The sequence below is a fragment of the Microcaecilia unicolor genome, chromosome 5 (genome assembly GCF_901765095.1).
Source record: "Microcaecilia unicolor chromosome 5, aMicUni1.1, whole genome shotgun sequence".
NCBI classification, from domain to species: domain Eukaryota; kingdom Metazoa; phylum Chordata; class Amphibia; order Gymnophiona; family Siphonopidae; genus Microcaecilia; species Microcaecilia unicolor.
This window is the reverse complement of record NC_044035.1, coordinates 170,181,211-170,201,311: the sequence shown is the minus strand read 5'-3', so window position 1 is coordinate 170,201,311 and position 20,101 is coordinate 170,181,211. Positions and strand designations below refer to the sequence as shown.

The window sequence follows — 20,101 nt, the reverse complement described above, 5'->3', positions numbered from 1 at the left end:
GGAGTCCTCTGCCCTATAAAATTAAGAAGCTGAAACAGAGTACAGTCTTCCTGCTGGGAGGCTGAACCAAGCAGAGCTGAGCCAGAGACTGAACACTGAGGTTCATCTTTTCTTTTGTGTGTGTGTGTGTTTATTTGAAACTGGTCTGGATCAAGACTGTTTGGAACTATTACCTGCCAGTGGATGGCTTTAACTGTAACTGAAGCTACACGGGTGGTGGCAGGTGGGCAGGCTTGGACTGGACCTGCCCAAAGTTTTTTTGGTACCCCATTATATTTATTTTAAGTTAAAGGAGATGCTACTGGACACTTTTGTTTATGTATATGGGTTTTCTGTTTGGAAATTGCTGGATGCTGTGTTAACTCCAGAGGAGTAAAAAAGGTCTGAATTGGAGGTCTGGAGCTGGGCAACCTTACCAGATACCAAAAGAGGAGGTTAAGTGAGGGTCACTCAGTGTAGTTAAGGACATAGCTATTTTTATTTGGAGGAGAAAGATTCTGTTCCTGTAGGAACCAAAGAATTTAAGAACAGAGAAGACTTCACAGTCCCTCAACCCACTTTTGAGCACAAGCTGTGCACAATGGAGCATTTTCAAAGAAAAAAATCTGTGGAACCTTTCACTTTGAAAATTAAGTTGCAGATCCACAGGCACTTTGATCTTCAATTTGTAACAAAGAACCAAAAATTCTGCCCTGTTTGACGTGGAGGGGCATAATCGAAAGGGACGCCCAAGTTTTGTTGAGGACATCCTCGCATAACGTCCTGATGAAAGGGCAGGGAAACCTGTATTATCGAAACAAGATGGACGTCCATCTTTAGTTTCGATAATACGGTCGGGGACACCCAAATCTTGAAATTTAGGTCGTCCTTAGAGATGATCGTCCCTAGACTTGGTAGTTTGATTTTCGGCAATAATGGAAACCAAGGACGCCCATCTCAGAAACGACCAAATGCAAGCACTTTGGTCAGGGGAAGAGCCAGCATTTGTAGTACACTGGTCCCCCTGACATGCCAGGACACCAACCGGGCACCCTAGGGGGCACTGCAGTGGACTTCAGAAATTGCTCCCAGATACATAGCTCCCTTACCTTGTGTGCTGAGCCCCCAAAACCCACTACCCACAACTGTACAACACTACTATAGCCCTTACGGGTGAAGGGGAGCACCTAGATGTGGGTACAGTGGGTTTGTGGTGGGTTTTGGAGGGCTCACATTTACCACCACAAGGGTAACAGGTAGGGGGGGATGGCCTGGGTCCACCTGCCTGAAGTGCACTGCACCCACTAAAACTGCTCCAGGGACTTGCATACTGCTGTCATGGACCTGAGTATGACAGTTGAGGCTGGCACAAAATATTTTTAAAGATTTTTTTTGAGGGTGGGAGGGGGTTAGTGACCACTGAGGGAGTAAGGGGAGGTCATCCTCGATTCTCTCCGGTGGTCATCTGGTCAGTTCAGGCACCATTTTGTGCCTTGGTCGTAAGAAAACTCAACCAGGTAAAGTCGTCCAAGTGCTCGTCAGAGACGCCCTTTTTTTTCCAATATGGGTCGAGGATGTCCATGTGTTAGGCACGCCCAAGTCCTGCCTTCGCTACACCTCCGACACGCCCCCATGAACTTTGGCCATCCTTGTGACGGAAAGCAGTTGAGAACGTCCAAAATTGGCTTTCAATTATACTGATTTGGACGACCCTGTGAGAAGGACGCCCATCTTCCGATTTGTGTCGAAAGATGGGCGTCCTTAAAATAAGCCTGTTAGTCTTGGAATCCATGATCTGAGTTTTTTCTAGCAGCTACCACGTCTGCTTCTAGCTAGTTATTTCCCCATCCTAGAAAAAGTACCTTAAGAGTCAAATCCTTCAAAGAACAGGATGACAAAGGCTCAAACGGTGTACGAGCCAGTGCTGCCAAAACTAGATTAAGATCTCACAGAAGAAAAATTTCCTGAGTGGGAAGCTGTACAAGGCTCACTCCGAAGCACATCCGGGTGAGACGCCAACGATTTACCCTGTATCCGCTCCATATAGCAGGACAGAGCTGCCATCCGGACCTTGAAAGAGGATAATGCTAAACCTTTCTCCAAACCCTTTTGCAAAAAATCTAGACTCTGTGCCACTGAAGCCTGAAAGGGAGAGACCTTGGACTCACTACACCATGCCGAGTAACCTCTCAGACAACCATGCCCGCTCAAGAGCCAAGCCATAAGACAAAATCGACCGGCTCCAGATGCACTACCGGACCCTGTACCAACAGTTTGGGATCCTCTCGAAATTTGAGGGGGGACTCTAGAAGGAGGTTCTGAAGAACTGCTTACCAAGGGCGACGAGGCCAATCTGGAGCTATCACAATCACTCGACCGCTGTGAGCCTCCACTTTTTGAATTAGACGACCCAACAGAGGCCATCGAGGAAAAGCATAAAGGAGACTTGATGGCCAAGGCTGAAGAAGGGCCTCGATTAGCTTCCTTACTCACAGAAACTGAGACCTGCTGCATCAGCTCTTATCATTACCATGAAATCTCAAACATTATCTAGTATAGTGGTTCTCAACTCAGTCCTTAGGGCACACTCAGCCAGTCAGATTTTCAGGATATTCACAATGAATATGCATGAGAAAGGACTGCATACAAAGGAGGTGGTGCATGCAAATCTATCTCATGCATATTCATTATGGATATTTGGAAAACTGATTAGTTATGCTCCAGGGTTGAGAACCACTGGGGTTGAGAACCGCTGATTGAATAGAAGTCAAAGGGCCTGACAGTTACCTGGGTGGCCACCATTCAAAGTTAAGCACCGGCCCTAAAGTTTAACTTAATATGTGTATTCAGCAGCCACTGAAAGCCAGGTGGGGCCACGGGCCCCTGCAGATTTAGCCCTGGCCCCCCTGCTTTCACCCCCTGACCGCCGACCCTCCCCCACCACATTTGACCCCCCCTCCTCCCGCTGCCGCCACCAACAGGTACAACTTTGCTGGTGGGGGTCCCCAACCCCCGCCATCTGAAGTCCTCTTCAGCGCCGGTCTCTGGCGCGTTGCTGATCTGGATTCTGAAACTTGCAGGACGTCAGGACTCACAGAAACAGAATCCAGATCAGCGAACGTGCCAGATTCGGAGACAGGAATTGAAGGGGACTTCCCTCCTCCCACTGGCTGCTTCCCAACCGCCTCTGGGCAAGTTTCCCCGCTCTCAAACTATCCCTAGTGATTTCTAGATTACTGGGGTCACACTCCCAGTGGTCCCACAGTTCCCAGAAAGCACTCACAGACCTAACACACAAACCACCAGGCTTCTTAGTCCAGAGAGGCAATAAACGAAATATTGTTTATTGTCTTTTAAAAATCGAACAGTGGAACAAAATAGTGCAAATAGCAAACAATAACAGGTAACTGAAATATAGGTCAATTATAACATTTACTAAATATTTGCTTACTTCCTAGAAAGTACCTGGGGAGATCAGGCCATATATCTGTTCACAGAGCCTTAGCAAAGAGATCTGTCTCTCTCTTCTCCCGGGTTACGACTGAAGCAACAACCAACAACAACTGCTGGGTAATTTCAAACTCCAGGCCAATCAGAGCCCAGTCAACAAGTTTTAAAAGTATACTATTCACAGTAATGTAGATTCACTTCTTCACTAAGTGAAACTAAAAGAGGGCAAGCGCTTTTCTATAACAACTTTAACATAAAACATGTACCACCTGCTGGCCAAACTAGTGAAATGCATTCAAGAGTTAATAAAGGCAATTTTACAAGTTTAAAACGCACTGTTCTGTCACAGCTTCAGAGAATTTTCATACATTTTGCACAGTCAGTACCTTCCACTGCCAACTCCCCTAGCTTCTGATTGTTCATAGCTAGTACCACAATAACGTTGCCCTAGCAACGATGAGGTGTTTCTTTAAAAATAGTTTGCCTTTGTCACATTACATTACATACTCTGATACACAGTTCTGTAATTTCTAAACTATACTATGTTCTAATTCATATATATACTTGGTACTTGCCAAAATAGAGTAAATCTAAGGGTACACAGTTAGCAAGTATATACTTGCTAACTGTGTACCCTTAAACTATACTATGGTAATGTAATATATGCGGGTCTATATTGGTATCCAATCTTAGGCACTTACGAACATTACAGAATGCAGCTATAGATCTGCTTGGTAAGGCACACAAGTTTGATCAGGTAACTCTATTATATTTGGTTACTAGGTCCAATATAGATTACAATTTAAATTGTCCATTCTTACTGAAACTCCATCTTATTTGGCATGTATGGTACTGTCCTATTTTCCAGGGAGGGCCCTTAGAGCAACTATGGCACATAGACTGACAGTGCCTCCTCTTGCTAGGGCATGATGGGAATCTACTAGAGAGAAGGCATTCTTCTGGTTAGTCCCTTTCTTACAGAATCGGTTTACCTGTTGTTATAAGGGCAGAAAGTTTCTTAAAATATTTCAAGACTTTGGTAAAAACTTGTTATTTTATGCTAGCATTTGGGTTAGAAGGATAGAAGTATTATTATACTTGAATCTCCAGCTCCTTGATGCTGCACACATGCCTTCTAGGAGGTTTTTGAGAAGATTTGGAAAGGTTTTACAGGTATTTTTTGATAGGTACAGTATATGTGATCTTGAGTGTATGTGTCTTTCCTTTATATTATTGCAGTTCTCTTCTTTATTTTCTAGTAGTTTTTATTATTATTGCAAGCCACTTTGATATGTTCTATGTTTAGCAGTATAGCAAAGTTTAAATAAACTGTAAAAAGTGAGATGCGACATTTGTCGTATTAGAATGCACCAGTCACAGCACATTACATAAGGGATATCACTGCGATCGCAGAAGGCAAGAAACAAAGTCCAAAATACTAGCAAATGGGATTTATAATCTAATAAATATATAAATACCTTCTTTATAGTACAATGCAAGACTGTCTTTTCCCAGAACCTATCCATCTAGAAAAGCCTGGCACAAGACAGTCAGGGAGGAATTTATTTAAGCACATATATGTACACTGGGTATAAGCAGTCATACGCAATGCACACACACATTCATACCTGCATAGAGATGTATGCAATCACCACTATGTACATATACAGACAAAAATGTACAAGTAAAAGAAAAGACATGAAATGAAATACTGCACATGTATCGGCATTGATGAAAACATGCAGAAAACTCATGCATATCTGTATTATCATCAAAACACACACACACATCTGTACTAAGTATGCATTTTTGTTAGCCGTGCTGTCCTTTGCTCACATTCTTTCAGCAGGCATTCTACTTACTGTAGCCCATGCCTTGCAGGAAATACTTAAAAGCTTCTGTCAACTTTCCAGGCTGTCACAGAGACAAAACAGAAAAAAGAAGATCAGATGTATGCTGCAAGATCAATCACTTTTCACAACCTTTCATTCTAGACACAAACTTATGTGAAGCTTCTTCCTTCTTCTCTCCTCCCCAAAACTGTTTCTCTTCCTTTCTTCCTATACTGCCTCTCCTCTCCTTTTCCCTATCTGGGCCCAATATTTGAAAAAAGGTGAGACTCTAAATTGAGGAGTCTATCTCAGGTGCCTATATTTGTTCCCTCTTCTCATTCAAACTGGGACCTCAGTTTTCTACGGAAAATTCACCTAAATTTAGGAGCTTTTAAATTTAGGCCTGCTCTTCATTAGCCTAGATTTGACAGTCTAATGTAGATACTTGGTTTTGAAAATCAATGCTAAGGTCTTAACATTTTCCCATCCTAAATTTGCTCCTGGTGCTGCCCATTTTTAAGGCTCCTAAATATGTGTTTATTGAGATCTTGAGCATGAAGTTCAGAACTCAGCTCATAAATTTTCAAAGAAATAAATTTAAGAGCTTAACACCCAAAATTAATAGCATAAACTCTGAATATTGGCCTCTCTCTCTAAATAGTATAAAACAGTGAAAAGGTTTGCACAGTTTTCTTATCACAAACTTTTACATCATGTGGAAGGGTGATGTTAAAGGGGTTGATGGTTCTCTAATATCTGAGAAGTACAGGTTTTTCTACTGTCAATTCTAGTGATGATTCTATGTGATTTGCTGCAAGTATATTGGACCCTTAACTTTTTCTGGATTCCTTGAAGAGGAGGAGCAGAGGTAGGAAAGGTGTGCTGGGACAAAGAAATGCTGGCCTGTTGACAAAATCGGTATTTGCAAAAACTGTATCAGCACTTTGACTTGCTTGCATATACATCTGCACATGCCCTGGAATGCTATTCTGCACATAAATGATACAGTGGCATGCAAAAGTCTGGAACAGGTTGTTTGCAATATGCAATTTAAGTATCATTGATATTCATTTTGTTTCATTTTTTTAAATTTGTACATAAAAGTATGAGTGATGACAACATGATGGTGTATACTTTGCTGGTAGGTGTCTATAGGAGTGGCGTTTTTAAGCACCCATGCACAAAGATTAGTGTAGTTTATAATCTAAGGGTGCCTTCTACAAAGTGGCACTATCAATTAGCATGAGCTGAATGCAAGAAGCCCATGGAAATTGAATGGTCTGTTTATTCCAGACTTTTGCACACCACTGTAGTACTCCAAAAACTGTATACAAAGAAGAGCATTCCAGCAAATGTGCAGATGTATGAGCAAGCAACTCCAGGAGCTGATAGACAATTTTCTTCTGCACCAATATAGCTGCCACTAGCACAGACTCTTGTGTGCATACATAAGGTGTACTGTCCCACATTAGTGCACATGTATTGCTCATTTGTATTCAGTTTGCTTACTGTATCGAGGAACAATTCTTTTTTTCTTTTATGCATGCATTAGGCAGGAGCATAGCCAAACCTTCAATTTGGAGGAGGGGGGAACACATTCCCTCCTTTCCCCTGCATATGTTAAAAATATCTTTGCTGGCGAAGATGCTGAAGCCCTGGCAGCCAAAGACATTTGGGGCCTCTTTTACAAAGATGCGCTGCTGATTCTCGGTGTGGCAAATGAAAGGAAACCCATTCAATCCCTATGGGCTTCCTCTCATTTGCCGTGCTTGAATTGCTAGTGCAGCTTTGCAAAAAAAAGCCCTTGTTGTCTTGAGCCACTCCCCTCCTCCTTGTGCTGCTGCCGTTGTGTGGAAGTTGGTGGTGTGCCTCCAGCCGCCGACTCCAGGACTCTCTGAGCATGCATGAGCAGTCCCGGTGTTGATGGCTAAAGGCATGCTGCCAACTTCTGCATTACAGCAGCAGCACCAGGAGGAGGGGAGGGGAGTGGCTCAGGCTCTGAATTTCTTTGGCTGGAGGGCTTCAACATTCTTGCCAGCTGTTAAATGGGGTGCTGCAGTTTTTGAGGGGGGCTGAGCCCAAACTTAGGAGGGGGGACCAAGGTCCTCAAGCCCCCCCCCCCCCATGGCTACGACACTGGCATTAGGAAACCCTACACTAGCGTTAGCACAAGCACAGAGCCCACAACACATGGCTTTCTACTAGGAAGGGAAAACTGGATGTGCCTTGTGGTTTTGTTTGCTATCATGCTCAGTTTCTTTTATTCAAATTTAGGCTATTTAGTGAAGCAGTGAAATTATATTTTCCATGAAGCAAAAATAGTGTATCCTCAAAGCCCAAAACATCTATCACATCAAACCAATGCTTTAAAGAAAACAGAAGACCTTCACCTGTGTGACCTGAGGGAGTCCACCAGAATCAGCCATCTGCAAAGAAAGTATTGAATTGTTAAAATGAGTCCTCCTATTTATCTTGGCTTCATCATTCAGGGGGTAATTTTATGAAACCCCTTTCATATGTATGATCACATACATGCATAAATGACCTCTTATAAAATACCACCCAGCGTAAAACTATGAATATAATGGTGCATACTTTGCTGGTAAGTGTCTATAGGGGTGGAGTTTTCGAAAACACACACAGATTATTGAAGTATGCACAAAGATTAGAGTGGTTTATAATGTAAGTGTGAAAATTTACATCTGCTCAAGAGCAGGTGTAAGTGTCCATGTTTGCTAGATAGGTGCGATTTCTGCCACTTACATTAGTATTTTACAAAGACACAGAGGCACTTATGTGTCTTCTCTCCCAATGGTTTTTCCCTAACATTTCCCTTCCTTCCCTTATACTTTCAGCTGGAATTCACCTGGGACAAGAAATTGCTTCAAGGGACAATCTCCCCCCCCCCCCCACCTTCCGAAATTTACACCCAGTCCCCTTTTCATTTACTTATAACACCCATAAGTAACTCAGAGCATTTTTATAAGGTTTTAGAAAGACCTTTTATTTATTTAAGTGGTTAAGAATAAAGCAATTCCTATGGTCTCCAGAAGAGGGCAGGCACAACTTTTGCTATGTTATTATAACCCTTGTGTTAACAATTGGATAATTCACAATTTAATATACATTTTTGGTGGAATAATGTTTTTCAGATTCACAGATATTGTACAGCCAATACAGGTAATTTTCAGATATCTAATCATAACATTTGGTTAGCTTTACAACAATGTTTGGAGTCAAATCCAACTAACTAGCCACCTGAGCATAATAGATAGAAACATAGAAACATGACAGCACCCAAGCATCCTTCTGGCTTTGACCGTCGCTTTTTCTATCTGTTTGGAAGCTTTAACGTCATCAGACACAATCACCCCCAAGTCCCGCTCTTCCTTCGTACACTGAAGCACTTCACCCCCTATACTGTACTATTCCCTCAGATTTTTGCGACCCAAGTGCATGACCCTGCATTTTTTGAGATTAAATCTTAATTGCCAAATATCAGTCCATTCCTCCAGCTTTGCTAGGTCTTTCCTCATGTCATTCACACCCTCCAGGGTGTCCACCCTGTTGCAGAGTTTAGTATCGTCCGCAAAGAGACAAACCTTACCAGTCTTAAAAGCATAATCATCTGTGGCCTCCACTGCTGCATTGTGGGATAGCTACTGGCAATCCATTCTGTTAGTATTACTTGCTTGGCTACTATAATAGCCTTCCTCACAAATTTTTCCATTCCTTTTGGAGTGGGTGCCTGGATAACTGGAAATTCAAACAAAAGGGATGGATCATAGCGCCATCTCGTGTTCCACATTCCAGACACTCTTACTGTTATATCTGTCCAATACTTTACTATCCCTACACATGTCCAAAACATGTGACCTATTGTGGCTCCATCCACTCCGCACCTCGGGCATGATCCCCACGGCGACACCCCCATATGGAATGCCTGCCAGGGGGTGATGAACGCCTGAAGGGCAAATTTGTACTGCATTTCCCAATGGGTGGCAAAGTCGGAATCTCTGCGGATAGACAATATATGCGTTTTAACTGCTCCCAAGTCAATGCCGGCAAAATGTCCTCTTTCCATGCCTGGAGTAGCCGTATATAGTTCAATTCCGGCAACAAATCCTGGATATGACGGTGATAGAACGAAAGTGGTACTTTCTTCTGCACCTCCAGTGAATAAGCAGCCGTTAATTCCTCCTGGACGTCTTCTGTCAAATCATTCCATGGTAATGCATTAATATAGTGGCGTAGTTGAGCATAGTGAAAAGCATCTTTAGTAGAAATAGAATATTCAGATTGTAAGTCCTTAAAGGGTTTGATTTTTCCTTCCGCTGTCACCACATGTGATAGGTACACCATCCCCTTCTGCTGCCACCTGTGGAATGCTGGATATAAGCATCCCGGTTGAAACATCGGGTTGTTACAAATTGACAAGAAGGGGGTCACCTTTGGCGAGAAGTGGTGCAAGCGACACACCCCCTTGGCTTACCCGGTTTGGGTAGCAGCGTTATCAAAGCTGTATTAGCATACAGGGGAACGGAACCTCTTTCTATCATGTCTTCATAATATGCTAGCAATGCTCCCCACGCTGTAGGTGGCAGTAGCTTGTAGTATTCCCCAGAGAACCCATCTGGTTCTGGGGCCGACTGCAGCTTTAACGCTTTTATTGCCACCTGCAGCTCTTATCATTTTCAGCGGGGCATTCAAAACTTCCATTTCTTGGGTAGTCAGTTTCGAAAGCCTCGCTTGTTTAAGATATTCTGTCAATTCTTTTTTAGGCGGGGCCTCTTCTTTTGTATAGAGGGAAGCAAAGTACGTAGTAAGTATTTGCGCTATTTTTTGGGGTTTATTGGTTATCTTGCCTGTACCATCCTTTATAGCATCTATCACTCGGGGCCCCTCCCACTTCTTTATTACGCATGCCAGCATGCGCCCTGAGCGATTCCCATATCTGTGTAACTTGTATTTCCAGTACAGTAAAGAACAAGTCTCTTTTTCATGCAGCAATGTATTGAGCGCTATTTGTGTTGCTTTCACATTTTCCAAAGTAGCCTGGGAGGGGCACCTAACGTGCCTCTGTTTTGCTTTTTTTTTTAGCTGCGACTCTAAGTGCAATATGCTAGCTGCCATGTGTTTTTTTTTACATTTACATAGGCAATAATATCCCCCCTTATCACTGCCTTGGAAGCTGCCCAGTTCAATAAAGGTTGTTCTTCATGTTCTGCGTTATTAAGCGTGTAATTGTTCCACTTTTCCTTATGTATTTTTGGAAAAATGGCTCACCATATAGGTAACATGGGAACCGCCAGTTCCTCCCTCCACCCTCAACTGCCACTGTCTCCACGTCCGTCCAACCCAGGGCATGATCGGAGATCTCTTCTGGGCCTATTTCTGCTGCGCGCACCTTGGTAAAAAGTGCCCGAGTCAGCAGTATATAATCTAATCTTGCCTGCGTTCCATGTGCCCTGGATTGATGCATGTAATCTTTTTCAGTAGAATGCAACGCCCTCCATACATCTATTAAGTCCAGCATTTGTGCTATCCTAGGGAGTGTGTTAGTTGTACAATCCAGCCCCGGGTCCATGACTAGGTTAAGATCTCCCAGCAATATTAGCGGCTTCCCTTTCGTTTGCAGGCAAATCTGGAAAAGTGATTGATAGAATTGCTATCCTGTTTATTAGGGCTGTAGACTACTAATATGTAAAACTCTAGTCCCTGCAACCAAATATGAAGTAGTAGGTAGTTCCATTTTCCTCCTTTAATCACTAATGACGCCTTATACCACAGTCCTTTCCTAAACAACACCGCAACTCCCCCCTTCCTCCCCTGGGCAGAATTTGCTAGAACCTCCCCTACCTAAGCTTTTTGCAGTTTCTGGTGTTCTAAATCTGTGAGGCGAATTTCCTGCAAGCAGACAATGTCTACTTTATGCCTTTGCAGTGCAGAAAGAATTTTACAGCGTTTAATTGGCGACATAATGCCTCCCACGTTCCAAGTAGCTATCCGAATTGGCATAACCTAACCTTATGGGTTCTCATCAACTTTATCCTCCCCCTAAGTGAACGCATTCCCTTATACAATCTCTTCCTCCTTCTAGGCTAAAAATATATTTTTTGCCGATTTCAGGGTTCTTGGGGGCCGCCATCCCTATGTTTATCTTCATGTGCACTTGTAGTGTTTAAGTAGTGTACTGAAGTTGCGCATATGGTGGTTAAGTAGTATATTAACTTTATCCTCCCTTCCCTTTCCTTCTCCCCCTTCTGCCCTCTCCCATCCCACCCAACTCCTACCCCTGTTCTTCCCCTTTCCATCCTCACAAGCATCAAAGCTCGTGAAAATGAGAGATCTGCTTGATGCCAAGGACCCCGGCCCCAAACAGCCAACCCATGTTATACTCGCTCACCTTATATGATATCGGTCTTCACTCTTTACCATAACCACATAGGTGTTTCTATTATCTATCAACATTTATGTCCAAATGTCCACCTTCTGTGAGGAAAGTCTTTGCCTCTGTCTCTGTTTTGAAGCTGTGCCAAGTTCCTTGCACTAAAGTTTTCAGCATCGCTGGGTAGGAAAGCATGAATTTGATATTTTTCTGTACCAGTAGCAAACATAGTGGGTGGAATTGCCTCCATTGCTCTTGCACGGCCTGTGAGAAATTCTGGAAGATTAAAACTCTTTGTCCTTCACATGTCAAAGTTTCTCTTTTTATTTGGAAGCCTTGTAATATTTCAATCTTGTGTCTATAGTTAAGTATTTTGGCTATTACCACTCTGGGCCGGCTACGGTTTTCAATTCTCCTTCCCATGTGGTGTGCCCTTTCCACCACTATCGGGCCCGCCGAATCCGATAGCGCTAGTTCTTTCGCCAGCCAGCTGTCTAGCCACGTTGTCAGGTTATGACTCAGTTGTTCCGTGAGGCCCACTATTGTTATGTTATTGTGTCTTGATCGGTTCTCTAAATCTTCAAGTTTTGCTTCTAGCTCGGCTACTTGATTGCTAAGACGTACAAAATGTCTGGGACCTGTCCCCGCGAGCCATCCTCTAACGCTGATACCCTTGTTTCTACGTCTCCCATTCTGATTCCCAGTCTGTCTAATCCAGTCTGGAAGTTTTCTAGTTGTGATGGGAGTGCATCCCAGCGCGGTTCTAAAGCTTTGTTCACCGCCGCAGTTAGTTGTGCTAGCTGGGAATCAGTGAAGACCAGCATCGAAGTTACCAATGGCTCCACCATTTTGGGCTTGCTGCTTCCCGTCTTGAGCTTTCCTCTCCGCGTCGATTTCTGCGCCATCGCCGGGGAGGACTTTTCTATAAATTTGTCCATTAAAGGAGCACTCCTTTCTTAGTCTTTGGTGAGCAAATCGGTAGAAACTATGTGCGAGTGGCGTGTCAAGGGCCGGGGGATCCTGGAGCTTCAGTTCAAGGCTGCCTCCCTGCTCACTGTATCAAGTGATCTCCTATCGATACATTTATAACAACTGTCTATTATCATATAGTTTCTTTTATGGAATGGAAGTTATAAAACATTGTTATTTTGTATTGTATTTAGATGTTTGTTACCCTTAAAATCTAATAACATTTACTTCAAGAATAACCCTTGTGTGCTCAGTAGTCATATGAGCCTTTTTAGACGGGAGAAATTAGGTCCTGCCGCTAATTTTCCTTTCTTAATTCTCTCCAGTCCAGTCCAGATGTGTGGGTAAGCGCTCTCTTGCCAGCAGATGAAGACTGAGCACAACTAGTTTGATGACATCACCCTACATAGGAATTTGTGCAGCCCACAATCAGCCAGTATTTCTATAACAAAGTAAACTCAAACTAAACACCCCCCTTCAAAGAACAAGAGGGCAAGGGAACTGCCAATCATGCCAGAATTGACCTACTGACTAATCCAAAATGCACTCCAAAATAGAACGGCCAAAAATTGCTCACAGTAAACTGAAGTGTCCATCAGAGAGCCAGCTCTGCTCTAGTATCTCAAAAACACTGAACATCAAGAAGTGAATTTCCAGGGCCAGGTCTGGGACTGGCCTGGAGGGACTTATGTAAAGAAAATTATCAGGTAAAACTTAATTTCTCTTTTTTCTTTATTTTTACAGACCTGTTCAGATGCTCTGTATGTACCAAGCAGTAACTACATAGGGAGGGACGCTGCCATGCCAGAGATCAGTATACTAGCTCCAAAGACCATATCCTGCCAAGTCTTGAACATCCAACCTATAATGCTGAGCAAAGGAATGCAGAGACGGCAAATAGAATGCTTTACAAATATCCACCAGTGGAGCCAGACTACAACCTATCCAAGAGGAAGCTTGTGTTCTGGTACAGTGGGCTCTGAACCCTAAGGGCAGTGTACATCCTCTAACAATGCATACTAACATGATAGCTTCTTTACTCCAACAAGCTTCTGTGGCTTTCAATGCTGCCTCTCTTCCTGGCCCCTCCAAACATGAAGAGATGGCTCATTTTCTGAACTTCTTAATTCTCTTCACGTAACTCTACAAGGTCCATCATACATCCAAGTGATGCAGACCACTCTTGCTACCCAAAATACTGGAAGAATGACTGATTAATATGAAAGGGGGAGGCCACCTGGACAGAAAGAAGGGAATCAAACAAATCACTACCTCCTTCCTCTGACATCACCTGGAAAGGCTCTCAACATGGAAGAGCTTGCAATTCTAAGATATATAAGTTGCTTACCTGTAACGGTAGTTCTCCTTGGACAGATCATCTTGCAGCCACACAAATTGAAGTGACTCTCCATGACGTCACAGTCCCGGAACTCTCAAAAGCATTTATCTTTAAAAAGAGCATTAACGTATGAGCTCGTGGTAGCCCACGCTCCCCCACACCATATAAATACCCAGTTACTCCGCCCCCTTGACGGTTCTTGTAAAAAGCTGGCGTCAACTGCAGGGTGGGTAGGGTGGGTTTGTGTGGCTGCAAGATGATCTGTCCAAGGAGAACTACCGTTACAGGTAAGCAACTTATATTTCTCCATGGACAGAATGCATCTTGCAGCCTCACAAATTGAAGACTCCCCAGCTACACAGGTAACAGTATAAACAGTCAACACACCAATTAAAAAGTGAAATAAACTGGTACCTGTGGCAGGAGGAGGTGGTAGTTGACGCCTCAGACACTGGACGATAACACTGCCTGTCCAAATTCTGTTTCAGCAGACGAGGCAGCATCAATACAGTAGTGCTTCGTAAACACATGCATAGTTGACCATGTGGCAGCCCTACATATATCCAGTAAAGGTGTCCTTTGCAAATGAGCCATTGTGGCCGCCTTGGCCCTCAGACGATGAGCAGTGACATGTGGAATGTCTGTGAAAACTCCTGTTGAGTGAGATTGCGCTTGTTGATAACACAAAGCAATGCACTTTGCGATCCATTGCGACAAGGTGGTTTTGTTAATTGGTTTCGGATGCACAGTAGGCCTCCAGGACAGGAACAACTGGGACGGACGATTTATACACTTCGTTCGCTTAAGATAGATACCAAGAGCTCTCAGGCAATCCAAAGTGTGAAGTTGTCTGTGCTCCTCAGCTTCATGCGGTGGAGGATAGAAAGACGGTAACACAATCATCTGATTCAAATGATAGGGCGAGACAATCTTTGGCTGAAACTTAGGATGCGTACGCAGGATAACCTTATCATGCAGCAGCTGCGTGTACGGGGGGTAATGCACTAGTGCCTGAACTTCTCCAATGCGACGTGCGGATGTTAGTGTTATAAGAAATAGAGTTTTCCATGCAACATATTTCATTTCTGCACTGTCCAATGGTTCAAAAGGTGGTCTCATGAGTGCAGTGAGCACCAAGTTAAGATCCCATGCTGGCGCTGGTGGACGAAGCAGGGGGTACAGGTGCAGAACCCCTTTAAGAAACCGCTTAGACAGTGGATGCTGCATAAGTGTGCGGTTGTCAATAGTATCATGCATCACTGATAGAGCTGCCAAATGAACCCTAATGGATGAGTAAGACAGACCAGATTTCGCAAGATGCAGAAGATACTCCAGAACATGCGAAATGGATACTGTTTGTGGAATGAAGTGGCGAGAGGAGCACCACAGAGTGAATCGTCGCCACTTTGAATCATAGGACTTTAATGTAGATTTCTTTCTAGAAGCAATTAAAACTTGAAGCACTTCCTGCGAAAAAATCAAAGAGGTTGCGGACCCAGTAAACACGCCATAAGTTTGAGTGACTGGGGGTCCGGATGTAGAAGGGTGCCTTGGTTCTGCGTGAGCAAATCCGGCACCAAAATCAACGGAATTGGAGGTTGCTGGAGCATCCGCAGTAGAATTGGAAACCAAGGCTGACGAGGCCAATGCGGCGCCACTAGAATGAGAGAAGTGCCGTCGCACTTTGCCTTTTGTAAAACTTTTGAAATGAGCGGTAGCGGAGGGAAGGCGTAAAAGAGACCTTCCGTTCAAGGGATCTGGAACGCATCTTCCGCTATTCTTCTCCGACTGGGAAACCTGGAGCAGAATTTGGGACATTTGGTGTTCTGTGGGGATGCAAAGAGGTCGACTAGAGGGTGTCCCCATCTGTTGAATAGTTCTTGCGTAACAGTGTTCTTCAGTGACCACTCGTGCGGCAGGAGCTGTCTGCTGAGCGAGTCGGCCAGTAAGTTCTGTTTCCCCGGTATATAAGCTGCTGATACCGTGGATTGCAGAGCCAGAACATGCTTCCAAATCCGCATGGCCTCCTTGCACAGCTGCCATGAGCCCATGCCTCCTTGCTTGTTGATATAAAACATTGCCACTTGGTTGTCTGTGTATATTTGAATATGCTGATGACTGAGGTGTTGCTGGAAAGCTTTGAGAGCGAGTCTTGCTGCTCGGAGCTCCAGAAGATTGATGCTGCACTGGGCCTCCTCCAGGGTCCAGAGGCCCTGTGTTTTGCGTGGCCCGTAATGCGCACTCCAGCCCAGCTTGGAGGCATCTGTCGTGAGACAACAGGTGGGTTGGTTGTGGCGGAACGGCATACCCTGTAAAAGATTCGGTGGGAAAGTCCACCACTGAAGAGACACTTGCAGGCTGCCTGGGAACGGTATTAGCATTGATAGTGGATGCAGAGCTTGAACCCAGTGGTCTCTCAGCTGCCACTGCAGCGTCCGCATATGCAACCTGGCATAACATACCACAGGTATTGCGGCTGCCATGTGGCCCAGAGAAACCAACACCTCTCGGGCTGTGACATGGGTGTGCCCGGACAGCAGGTGGATGAACTTCTGGATACGCAGGGCCCTCTCTAAAGGCAAATATGCCAGTGCCCGTGGCGTATGGAGCGTTGCCCCTATAAACTGAAGGGTTTGCACCGGTTGCAGCTGCGACTTCTTGTAATTGACCAGAAATCCCAACACTTGCAGTAACGTCAAAGTTTCCTGAAGGGCTTGAGTCGTCTCTTGGACTGAGGAAGAGGATATCAGCCAATCGTCTAAGTATGGAAAAATTGCTATTCCTCTCTGGCGAAGATAAGAGACGACAGTGATGACACATTTTGTGAAAACCCTTGGAGAAGAGGACAGGCCGAAAGGCAGTACCCGAAACTGGTAATGACTTGCCCGTACTTGGAAACGAAGGTATCTTCTGTATGCCTGGTGAATTGGGATGTGCAGATATGCATCCTGAAGGTCTAATGAGACCATCCAAGCGTGCCGATCCAGTAGAGGAAGGATTACTTGTAACGTTGTCATTCGAAACTTCTCCTTCTTGATGTAGGTATTGAGGGGTCTCAAGTCTAGGATCGACCTGAGTCCACCTTTTTTCTTTGGGATTACGAAAAATCTGGAATAAAATCCCATGTTGATTTGAGTTTGCGGAACTGGCTCGATTGCCCTGATTTGGAGAAGACGGGTAATTTCTTCTTGGACCCATTGCTGATGGGTTGCTTGAATGGGCGAGGTGACAATATGGGAATGTGGTGGAGTCTTTACAAAATTTAGGCGATATCCGTCGTTGACAATTGAAAGGACCCACTTGTCGGAAGTGACCAGGGACCATTGTGGGGCAAAGTGCTGCAGACGGCCCCCCACTGGCCAATCCTGTGGCAGGTGGTCAAAGGGAAGGTAGGCTCTTCGGAGCCCCAGTATTGACCTGTTTTGGGGGTCTCTAATCCCGAGGAGCTTTTTTGTATTGTTGATACTTATTTGGCTTGCTGTTATATTTGGAGGTTGAGCCAAACTTATTTGTATTGTATGGCTTACGGTAAGTAAATCTGTTCCTTGATTGATTATATGAAGGGCTAAAAAAGGACCGTTGAGCCGAAGAACGAGACTGATTGAGGCTGTCGTCTTCTAGTGTGTCAAGCGTGGTAAAATCCTGCTTGATGTTCTCGATTATGTCCTTGACCTTGTCTCCAAAAAGGTTATCGCCTAAGCAAGGGGCGTCCGCCACTCTTTTGTGGACATCCTCACGGAGTCCAGATGCTTTCAACCAAGCTAGCCGTCGTGTGGAAATACCGACCGCAGCCCCTCTCACAGACGTGTCGTACGAGTCATGGGCGGCGCGGATCAGATTCGTGGCACACTCGTCCAGATGATGCAGTGATGGCTGTAGTTGAGCTTGGATGGGAGCTGGCAAGGAACTTACAACCTTGGTTAGAGCTTCAAGGACAGTGAATTGATACTCTGAGTAGTGAAACATATGGAGGCCTATGCGCGCATTCAGCATCGTATTTTGGTACATGCGCTTCCCCAACAAGTCCATTAGCTTCATGTCCTTAGTGGGGGGGAAGTTGGAGTGATCCCTGGAGCTTCTGTGCTTCTGCATAGCTGAGCAGACCACAATGGATTGATGCGATAATTGTGGTTTTCCAAAGCCAAACGCCTCCTGCACTCTGTACTTAGTGTCGAGACTCTTTTTTGTAGGTGTCACGCTGTAAGGTGTGGACCATATGGCTCTATGCTGTTCCGCTAGGACATCGTGCAATGGCAGAGCAATTATTTCCTTTGGAGCCTCTTTGTAGCGAAGCGTCTGTAACTTTTTAGATCTAGGGTCTGGCTGGGTCGTGGATTGTATGCCCAGTGCCGTCGCTAGCCGATGGAGAAAATTCGGGTAAGAGACATCTTCGGGTTGAGACGTCCTGGACGGCTGCGTTGGTGAAGGGTCAGACAGCAACCCTGGCGTGTCTGCTCCTTGATCAGAGGGGCCAGCCGAAGAGTGCTGTGAAGAGGAGTCATAATCAGAGAACAGTTCCGCTGCCATAGAAGCCGAGGTAGACATGGACGAGGCGCGACTGCGGTGAGGCTGTGCCGAATCCGCCGCCGGGGGGTGTGTATCTTGACCCTGATGAGGGTGATGCCGCTGCAAAAAATCCCGAAGCAGGTGCATGAGATCTTGGCTGCTTGAGTGCGAAGGTGAAACTTGATGCTCCCTGGTCATGCAAGCCGCTGTATCCTGCTGGAAGCTTGTCAGAGGCTGTGCAATTATGTTTTCCTGTGGTGAGAGACAGGGGAGTGCTTGTGTAGCCCTGCTTGCTGGCATAGGTGAAGAAGCACAAGCTGTCAGATGCTGGGAGGAGGGGCTGCAATGCTGATCAGAGGAGTGGGAGGAGCTTTGGCGATGACGTCGATGGGAGTGGGTGGAGCCATGATGATGGTGCCGATGGGAGGGGCTTCGGTGCCGACGAGAGGTGGAAGAACTTCGTCGGTGCCGATGCGATGCAGGAGAGGAGTGCTTCGAGTGCAGGCTCGGCTCCATGCGTTTCCTGTGCCGTGGAGGGGACACTTCGGTGCAGGAAGACCCAGCACTAGCCATTCCGGAGGTGAGCTGCTGAAGGAGCTGGGGGAGGGCAGTTTTGGGCTGATCTACGTCTTGGTGCACTCTCTTTAACTGAGCCTGTTCCCCTTGTGAGTGGGGAGACGTAGGCTGTCGAAGATCAGGCACGGCCCGCATTTTCAGCTCCCTGAGCTTTCTGGTGCGGGGCAGCATGCTGGCACAGGCAGTACAGCTAGTGTTGAGGTGTGCCTTGCCGAGGCAGTGGACACACCGGTCGTGGGGGTCAGTAGCTGACATTTTTCCTTTACAAACGGTGCAGCGTTTAAATCCCTGTTTGGGTGGCATCGTGGGGAAGCAAATCGCTGCAAAGTTAAACTGACGAGAAATTTTTGAAAAATTAAAGATAACAAGAGGTGGATGTTGAGACGGGACGGATCGTCGCGGAAAAGAAAAAACCTTCAAGGGGGCGGAGTAACTGGGTATTTATATGGTGTGGGGGAGCGTGGGCTACCACGAGCTCATACGTTAATGCTCTTTTTAAAGATAAATGCTTTTGAGAGTTCCGGGACTGTGACGTCATGGAGAGTCACTTCAATTTGTGAGGCTGCAAGATGCATTCTGTCCATGGAGAACCTTGTAGCCAAACTGTTTGCCATGAGGAATACAATCTTAAACATAAGATCTTTAAATGACAGTTCCCTGTTTGTCTCAAAGGGTGCTTTAACAAAGCAGAAAGGACAAGATTGAGATACCAAAAAGGCACTAGCAGAGGGGCCATAGATGCTTTGCTCCCCTCAAGAAATGTGCAACATCCTGACATACAGACAAAGCAACCCCTAATAGGGCCCTATAACAGGCAGCTGCCACAGCTTTGAATTTAAGGCCAACCCTTTTTCCAGACCATCTTTCAAGAAGTCCAGATATCCAGAAAGGATGAACAAAGTGGGCTTATACCATACTCCTGGCACCAAACCTCAAATACTCTCCACACCTGCACAGATGCTAGAGAGGTAGACCTCTTTCCTGGAAGGGTTGAAATGACCAAGTTATAATATACTCTTTTCCTTAGTCTTGCCCTCTCTAGAGCCAGTGTACAAAGAATGA

General features: G+C 45.2%; 1 protein-coding gene across 3 annotated transcripts in view; it reads right to left on the bottom strand.

The window, feature by feature from the left end:
- Positions 1 to 20,101, bottom strand: part of NDRG4 (NDRG family member 4) — a 372,584-nt gene that overhangs the window by 32,866 nt on the left and 319,617 nt on the right. For all 3 annotated transcript variants that reach the window (XM_030203589.1, XM_030203590.1, XM_030203591.1), the window contains 2 exons: positions 7,652 to 7,687; positions 5,292 to 5,343 (listed from right to left, as the gene is read on the bottom strand). In XM_030203589.1, coding sequence (XP_030059449.1) covers positions 5,292 to 5,343; positions 7,652 to 7,687 — 88 coding nt within the window. The remainder of the gene's footprint in view (positions 1 to 5,291; positions 5,344 to 7,651; positions 7,688 to 20,101) is intronic.